Here is a 9,732-nt window from a genome sequence, read left to right on the forward strand (position 1 = left end):
ATCCAGTTTAGGAGGCACTCACCATGAGCCATCTCCAGGCACAGAGAAGGCCTAAGTCAAAGGCATGGCCAAGAAAAGTCAGAGTGATAGGGGCATCAGCAGGTGTTCCCTGCGAGGCCTATCTGGATCTGACCCTTTCCAACAATGTTATGGAGGGCAGAGAATGTGAGAGTGGGATTATCAACAGGCAGCTTCAAATAGATTCTCTCCAAAGAATAAAGCCAAGTCAGAAAATGAGAAATAAGAGACGGTACGTGTAGGTCCAGATGCATTGTTAGATTCTCCAGTGATGTAAGACAAGGCATCACATATTTTTCATAAGCTCGTTTCAGTTGGAATATTATTGTACTTTCACTTGTAACTGAAAAAGTCTTGAAAAGTAGGAACAGTGAATGTGAAGTTATAGGAACTGGACTGTTACAAAGAAAGTGCCACAGGAAAGAAAGAATGGAGGGCTAAGGGCAAAACTGGAGAAGAACCACAGAAAAAGAGCAAGAAAAGAAATTCAATTCAGAGAAAGTTAGATCAAAAGTAGAATGCAGAACTGACAACAGGTAATTACTTAAAGGGCAATAATTGGGCAAGCACAAATCTTAAAATTTGAACTGTATAGATTTAATACCAGAAGGGCAGTGAATACAACAAAGAAAATCCAGAGAAGACTGAATCACTAAGTGGCAAGGACTTCAAATTATGACCTATAGAGTGATGAGAATGGATTAATTTTCTCCAGAGTTTATAAGGATAAAACCTTCCCTTAATTAAACCCAGCCCTAAAATTCACATTTATTTTTATGCCATAAAATGCACACCTTTAAAACAAAGTCCATATCCGGTGACACTACCTTAGAGCATTTTTTTTCTGATCTTTTTTCTTTGTTTACTTGTAAAGTTGTTTGACTAGAAACTCTTACAGTGTGTTGGCATCAGCTGACAGTTGTTAGATGGTATCTTTCCTTTTTCTCTAAAAATAGGGAAATAATGTGTGCGTTATGTTCATCTTTGGTAGCAAAGGGTATGGTGTACAGGGAGTCAAACACACTTTATCAACAACTGGAAGAAAAATTCTGGATTTGAAGATGTCAGAATTTTTGCAAGTCGTAAGAAACAAGAAACAAGAAAAAAATCCAAGGGAAAAAAACTCTCTTGCACACAATATTAGGAGAGGTGGAGAGCTGATGATAACCACTTTTGCTGGCAACGGACTTAAAATGACAATAACGATAACCACGAGCACCTATTTAGCACTTATTAAAAGAAAGATAGCATCCATACCATGATAAATGCATAATCATAAAAACATTATCCCAATAACTATAATGTGGGAACTTCTGCAGAGGGAGAAAATGAGATTCAGAGGTTCTATGTTCTGGAATTTGATCAAGCTCACACTGATGGAACACATCAGTACTGGGGTACAGAAAGTTGAGCTTTGCGTCTGCATGCCTAACTGCTTTCCTATGTGCCTCTCAAATGAAGCAAGAAGGATTAAAATTAGCCAGCAAGAAGACAATGGATCATATTACACTGAAAAGTTGTAGATTCTCTTTTTCTTAAAAAAATCAATCAATCAACAACACAACCAAAGAATAAGAAGCAGCATGTTATTCTCAGTTGAGTTATGAAAAGAAGTCCTGCCTAGAGGTGGGAAAATAAATTAAAAACAATCTTCTCAAGGTACTTTTTAGCCTTCCAAATACTGACCTGACAAACTTTCGAACTTCACTAAAACTCTTTGTAGGGAAAGGGCTGGGGTTTTCAATACAGAATCTTTCTAACTGTTGCTTTGGGTACAGTGTAAAAATAAGTTTTTTAAGACACTGGTATAGGCAGAAATACTCATAGGTTTCCAAAGTATTTCACCAATTCTTATATACATTGATTGAATGAATACAGTTAACATTTTAGCTTATAGTGGTTCATGAGTTTCTAGCACATCAACACAGGTTAAATTTATGCTACGCCAGATTACACAGAGTAAAATATATTGGCCTAACTATTTTAAAGATCACAAGAGTGAAAATTGGTTTATGAAATACCAAAAGCAAACCTAGTCGAATAAGTGTATGTGTGTACATCTTTACGTACTTTTTAAGTGCATCAAAGGGCTGGTGAAAGTTATTTCTGTGCTAGAACTGATTGAGGGAACTGATGCAAGCGTATCTTCAAAAATCCAATCTTCCCCCAATTCTTTCTTCAACCTTGACCCAAAGAGACAGCCTGAGGAGCAGAGAAAGAATTCAATCTTGGCCCCCTCTCCAGAGACTTGCACTACTAACTAGAAAGAAGGGCTTTTTGAGGCGTGAGAAGCCTGGCTGAATTCTCTGGCCCACTGGGCCTTGCCTAGCACAGAAACCAGTCGGTTCTGCTTTCCTGAGCAATATCATTTAGATAGCAACACCTTTCTTGGTTAGCGTTCCAGGTTGAGAGGTTGTGGTAAAAGGTGATGACTAGAGGGAAGGGCAAAGAATTGATGCTGACAGCCTGGCGCGCGTTCTGACAGCAGGAACTTTTTCCTGCAGTGGTGGCTGGTGGAGAGCTACTGTAGGTAGGAACGCTTACAGGGAGTTTGGGACAGCTGTGGGAATGGTGGCAAATGGGTGAGCACAGGAATCAAGATCAGCAGTGCTGGCGGCAGTGCTCATGGGACATTCAAGGTAGCAACTGTAGTTCCTACAGTAAGAAACGTTTAACGGTGTTGATACCAAAAAGGTTTACAAACGGAACTTCACAGCCTTTGACTTAGGCTTTACGAGCTTGTTTTTGTTTGTTTATTTATTTATTTGCGAGGGCATCAAACACAGTAGTTCAAGTTCAAGACACAGCTCTTGAATCCAGCTTCTGGGATTTAAAACTTGTCTTCACCAATTCCTATATTTATGACCTTGGAATGAATTATTTAACCTCTTCATGCCTCAGTTTCCTTAACCAGCAAAAACAGAGTAAAAATAGGACCCACCTCACAACACTGTTGTGAACGTTCCCCTGGTTTAATATCAGCAAAATGCTTAGACTGACACCTGACATATAGAAAGTGCTCAACGAATGTTAGCCATTATTCTTTTGTTGTTCTCACTGTTCTTGTTCAATACATCTGAAAATGGTGTACTAATCCCAGTGAAACACAAAATGTAGACCAGAGTCACAGGCACATTAATATGCAAAAGCAGAGTTCAAGTCTAACTTGAGGCTCGCAAGCCATGGGGGAATGTCTTGTGTATCACACTGCTCTACACCCTCACTTCAGGGTCCCAAAGAACAAGCTTATACAATCTGCCTGGGCACTTGGCTGACCTTCATTATCCAAAGTGGCATCTATTTCACGGGTTAGACTGGGGCTGGGTCTGACCGGAGATTAGACCACTGGTCACTTTTGTCAGGTGCATTAACTCTCAGACCACTAGGATGCTATTCAGTGCAGAATTAGTCATTTACTAATTACTAATTACTCCAATGGCCACAGACCTAAGGTCAGCAATTTTCTCCTTTCACACCAGGAGGATCCAGCATAATAGAGGCCAGACAGGTAATTTGCATTGTCTCTTTTTAGGAGCAGAGGCTGATCCTGTGTTGAAAGCAAGCGAAGAAGGTATAATTTGATGGGAACTTTCATAAGCTTCTCATAGGAACACCTAGCCTCTCTCTCCTGCTGGGGTCTGGCAGGTTCTCACATTTGAGACTTGCAGATACTTGCAGGGGAACTGGACAGGGTCTGACCCTGGCCCCACACCACTTTTAGTAACTGGCAATTCTTTTCCACTCTGAGCATCTGGAGAGTCATCCAACTGTGTTTGCCAAACTTGCTTGAATGTGAGAAGCATGTTTGTTTTATGATCAGTGTCTTGGGTTTTAAATAAGAATACCACAGGAGATGATCCTGCTATGATCCTTGCTAATGTACCTCTAGGCTAATAAGTTCTGAGATGATCCTGCTCTTTGATTTCATGAATAAGAAAATAAAATGGGAAATGCATGACATTTAAAAATTATTGTTATTCCTGAGAGTAAAATTTATTTTAACCCTCTCTGTAGTGGCTAAGTTTCACGTTGACTATGATGCCTGCCAGATTGTATCTCCTGTTCTTCCTCTCCTTAAATATGTGCTTATTTACTTCCTGAGTTCAATTTTAGAACCCATCAAAGTAGATCCACTCAGACTCTGACTACATTTTCATGCATAAATTCATAGATGTCTTCAGAAGGAACTGCACTTGCATATGCAAATACTTTCCAATGCCTTTTCATTTCTACTTTTGGCCTGCAGTTTTTAATTCATGCAAACACATTACACAAACAAATATGGGCTCAATAACAACACACGGCATATGTGAATTGTTAATTGCAAAGCTATGGGTTTGATATGGCCAAGCAACTTCCATTATTATCAATGGAGAGGAACAAGATTAAACAGGAAGAATAAAGGTATATTTGAACATAAAATCCCAAGCATTTGGTTTCATTTTATGTAAATATTAATAAGGGAAAAGGTGACAGGACAACCCACAATTCAACAATAATCTGGGATCTACAGCTCAGTGCACAATGATCCAGAAACTAGGATGCACCTTTAATGAGACTTAGGAAGAAAGCTCAACATTTCTGCACAGAATCATAAGAAACAAAAATGTATGCAGCAACACTGTAAATAAAACCAAAAATATAGTAGAAAAATGAAAGGCTTTCAACCATGCTGAACATGCATCACCTTTCAAAATATTTGAGTCTTGTATTAGTGACACTCTTGGAAATAACAAGTGTCCTAATACTTTATATTGCAAATTTAAGCAGTCTTTTAATTAATTAAGCTGGGATTCTTCATATTTTTTTCCCCAATTCCCACTCATGCACTTTGGGGTCAGGAGAGAACTTAGTGAAGTAAAACATTTGTTGAAGTTACTCACAGATCAAAGACATTTGATACAGAGCAATTTTCAAGCAACCGTCCCCCTGTTTGAAGTGTGCTTTATTTATATGAAGATAACTCAGAAAAGGAGAGTGTAGATTAAATAAAAATTGTATCCTGCAAGGGTCTACAATTGCAGTGGAAATATAATTTTGACTGTTTCTCTGCTGATTTTTTAAAAAATATCTGTTAAATATAAAAACTGGAGCTAGGTTAACTGGGAGCATACAAGAACATGTTTTTTAGAACAAACACTGGATTACAGATTTGTGTGTGTGTGTGTACGTGTGTATATACATAGAGAGAGAATACATATATGTGGTGTTTTCACCAGGAATGGAATTCCAAGCTATCAACTGAATGTTTGTGATCTCCCCCACCAAAAAAATCTTATATTGAAACCTAATCCCCAGTGGTATTTGGAGGTGGGGCTTTTGGGAGGTGACTGAGTCATGAGGGTAGAACCCTCATGAGTGGGTTTAATGCCCTTATAAAAGACGACCCGGAGAGCGCCCCTGCCCTCTTCAGCTATGTGAGGACACAGGGAAAGACAGCAGTCAATAAACCAGGAAGCTAGCTCTCACCAGACACTAAATTTGCTAGTACATTTATCTTGGACTTTCCAGCCTCCAGAACTATACGAAATAAATTTCTATTGTTTATAAGCCACCCATTTATGGTATTTTGTTATAGCAGCCAGAAAGAACTAAGACACAAGCTAAAGTATCTCATGAGGAATTGAATTAGTTGCAATATTCAGGAACAGGAACAAGAAACAAGAAATAAAGAGTCAATGTTATAAACAAATGATGCAATAACCTAGCAGGCAGGGCCTGGAATCTTGGCAGAGTGACCCTTGCTGATGCATTCCCTGTGGTTTTGTGCATTCACTTGTAATTTTGCTAAGCTGTTCATGTAAATCACACATGGCAAGGCTGGTCAACAAAGGACAAGACATGGAACTCATGAGTCAACCTCACCATACTGCCTCTCAGCACTGTTTTTGCTTTAAGTCTACATGTCCATACATTTACAGCAACCCTTGACAAGCGATAACAAACTTCCTCATGGATATTGGATATGAAGAGAATGCCAACTGTTAGTGCTTGAGAAAAATATCCTCCTCCCCAAAGAAATCAAAATACTGAAAGAAAAATAAGTTTTGGTGAAAGTAGGGAGAATTATATCTGTGGAATTGGGTAATAACATACATCAGTTCACCTATGTTCTGAAACACAAAAAGACAAATGCATAACTCAAAATTACCACCACATCTGAGGAGGAAAGAAATTATATATTACACAGGATAGGGGAGGTTCGCATAGATTTTAATCAATATAGCATTTTTTTCAAAGAGAATCTAACTGAGAAGCTCAATGTGTAAAACAGTAGAAATTCGAGCAGTTTAAAAGCCACAGATAGTTTTGAGTTCCTCAGGACAGGGATTCATAATGGTCTCAGGAATACCCCTTACAGAGCCAAAGGTTTGCTATATGTTACATTTATCAAAACCTACCATTGTGGGACTCCAAAGCAACCACCAAATTGTCAAGGAATTCAGCATCCAGGACAAAAGAGGCTCTTCTGTCATTCCCACAGGATTCTGCTATGGGTCGATAAAAGGATTGTTCTCTTAAACTAAACTCTAAAGGAGAGATGATGGCAGCAAGCTTTGCTTCCAGTTTTACCAACCTCAGTGATCGACACGCAACAGTGCAAGAACGTAAGGCAGCTCGGAGCAAGTCAGTAGGGTCAGCTCTACCTACCTTGTCTTGGAAACTCATCTGACTCCCGGTGAACGAGGTCCGTGACTCGGTTTCCATAGTGCATCCTGCTGTCATGGTCATAGGCCTTCAGAGTCTCACTGGAGCTGTAGGACTTTTGCGTGGGCACGCGGCAGTCTTCACTGTCCAGGGAGGAACTCGTGTAGCGGCACTCTTTGCCACACCGCCCCCTGGTCAGAGAGCGGTGTCGCCTGTCCTTCACATCCATTATTCTGGGTTCGACAGAAAGTCGACACTTTCAGAAAAGTGAGGGCTGAGTTTTGGCACTTGTCACTTTGCCACCTGAAAACATCAAAGGAAAAGAACAAGACTGTGATTATAAGAAATGCTGCCTTCAGTTCTGACTCATTCTCTGACTCAGATAAAAACATAAAAAGGGAATTTGGTCAGTGGTGTACAATCTCTTTTCCAAATGTTTAATGCATACTTAAACAATCAGCCTAAATAGAACAACTGGATACAGTAAATTAATTCTTTTGCTGGTTAATAGATTTTGAGGAAAAAAATAGTATTAAAATAACTCATCTTTTGATTTTCCTATATGTACACAGATGACATAAGTCTGTCAGTAATGCAAGATTTTACTATGAAGTGGCTCAAAGCAAAACTGATTTTACCCATCTTTAATTGCACTGTCTTTTTGCTATAGAGAGGTTGGGGTAAAGCAAATATCAAAATTAAATAAATAAAAATAAAAGAAAAGTACATGGCGGCATACATATATGCTACCGAAGCTCTGCAATGGTACCAAGTCACATCTGACTAACATAAAATTGCCTAGCTGGGTCTCAAGAATAGTAATACAAGCCATTCTTGACATGCAAACAATCCTCCTCTGATTTCTTTTTTTTTTTTTTAAGATTTTATTTATTTGAGAAGGAGAATGAGAATGAGAGAGAGGGAGAAAGAGAAAGAGAGCATGAGTTGGGGAGAGGCAGAGGGAGAAGGAGAAGCAGACTCCCCGCTGAGCAGGGAGCCCAATATGGGGCTCAATCCCAGCACCATGAGATCATGACCTGAGCCAAGGCAGACGCTTAACTGAATGATCCACCCAGGTGCCCGGCTCCTCTGATTTTTTTAATGAACCTTCAGCAAACTCCTAATCAGTTTTCTTTCCTTTGCAAATCTGTGTCTTGAACACAGCAGGTCACTCCCTTCCCTAGTCATCTACCAATAGGAGATCCTGCTCACAAGAGGTCTAACTGGCACAACCACCTGATCATCAACCTAAGCCTGCTGGGCTTCATTGCTGGGCTAGCTACTGCTGAAAAGAAAAATGGGGAAGAGTAAATGAATGCAAGAGGTAAACTGATGGGAAGGAATCTCTTTAACATATGAACTGGCAACCAGAGAGCCCCTCAGTCTGTCACTTGACCCCCTGAGCCTGAAAGTGTATGCCAAACATCACTCAGAAAACACTAGCCTTCTGCCTAGCAAATACAACAAAATCGCTTCGATGCCTCCAACTTTCAAATGATAGGCTCTTACTGATTTCATTGGCCATGCAAAATAGCACGGACCATAGGGCCAGGGCCTGGACAGAATGGACAAATATGAAATTTAATTAAAATGGAAAATACAACCCAGAGCGAGCATAATGATTTTTCTCCAGTCTTCTGTTGCTCACTTCCTCCTCAATATGTCAGAAAATATTTGGTGAGCAGATCTGTAGTTTTGAACTCCTCTGCTCTTCTTTGGCTATTTACCACACTGTAATGGGATGCCCATTTATACCAAAGAACTAGCCTGTATGCAAAGCTATGTGCATGGCATCTGTCTCAAGATGGCAGAAGCCAAGTTATCCTTCCCTTGTCTTTTTACACTAAGCGTCCCTTTTGGATCTCATGAATCCTCCTGATTTATATTATTTGTATACTTTATCAAATACTGCTTATAATCATGGACAATTTTGTTTGAAAATTGACAATTAAAAAGAGGGTACACCTGTTGTGAACACCAAGCACAGTGGTATTGCTGCCACGATCACTTATAAAAGAGCTAATCTTTAGTTTCCTGGATCGTACAGATCCTGACTCAGGAGGCTGAGAAGCATCTTTGCGAGTTACGAGTCAAGACCCCAGGACCTGCTTGAAGGACACAAATACTCAATGTTGGCATGGAAGTTTTTGTGGCTGTATAGCTGATCCAAGTATCTTAACACTAATGCAATTTCTAGATGCCAAAAATCACCTTCCCTAGTTTACGACATGTGATCTCAACATTTTGGAATTCATATTACAGGCTGGTTAAGAGCATGACCACTTAAATCTTGATTGGATGCCAACCTTACCATGGCCACTGATTATCCAGAGCTTTTGTAAAATTAGTCCTGGACTTTCAAATTTAATTTCTCAACCAGTGAATATGGAACATAACAGACTCTACTTCATAAAGTTTTTATAAAAATTAAAACAGATACGGTGGTAAAGCTCCTAATATGTTGTCTAATACATGGTAGAGATCTATAAGAAATAGGTTTTTTTCCTCTAAAATAATTGAAAATTTTTTTCTTAGCTAAGTAGTTACAGATATGCATAGCACAGAGGATGGCAACAATAATATAAAACCCTAGAATTAAAAATTCTAATTATAAATATCAATATTGAACTACACACAGATAAAGAGAGACCTTCAGCCCCTATTAAAGGTATTTAAGATTGTGTGTGCATCAACACTGAAGAGTCACAGTGTTTCTTTGGGAAGTTGGGTGCTTTGAGTGAATTTTATAATGTTTCTCTCTCCTGATTCACTGTAAGTTTTTACTTTTTAATGTTTTTAGTGTTCCTGACTCATGAAATCCTATCTCCTTTAATTTGTATCATGCTTTAGAAAGCAGGTTGACTTTCTGTGTGTGGGTATGTGATTTTATTTCATATATTTTTAAAAAATCATGTTCTAAGTGGGGGCCTAAAGGCTTATTACCTATTCATAAAGTACAAGAACTATAGTGGGTGGACATTTTGACGTCTAATTTGGTTGTCCAGTGATCTTTTCTTGCTACATTCCTCTTTTTTGTCTATTCCCTTGATAGTTAAGTTTGTCAGC

General features: G+C 39.1%; 1 protein-coding gene across 2 annotated transcripts in view; it reads right to left on the bottom strand.

Moving 5' to 3' along the window:
- TENM2 (teneurin transmembrane protein 2) overlaps positions 1 to 6,895 on the bottom strand; it is a 926,033-nt gene extending 919,138 nt beyond the window's left edge. For both annotated transcript variants that reach the window (XM_045901687.3, XM_045901680.3), the window contains exon 1: positions 6,670 to 6,895. In XM_045901687.3, coding sequence (XP_045757643.1) covers positions 6,670 to 6,895 — 226 coding nt within the window. The remainder of the gene's footprint in view (positions 1 to 6,669) is intronic.
- Between the last annotated feature and the right edge of the window lie 2,837 nt (positions 6,896 to 9,732).

Source organism: Mirounga angustirostris, unplaced genomic scaffold (assembly GCF_029215605.1).
Source record: "Mirounga angustirostris isolate CCGP_5_RB_7025 unplaced genomic scaffold, mMirAng1.0.hap1 SCAF_7, whole genome shotgun sequence".
Classification (NCBI taxonomy): Eukaryota; Metazoa; Chordata; class Mammalia; order Carnivora; family Phocidae; genus Mirounga; species Mirounga angustirostris.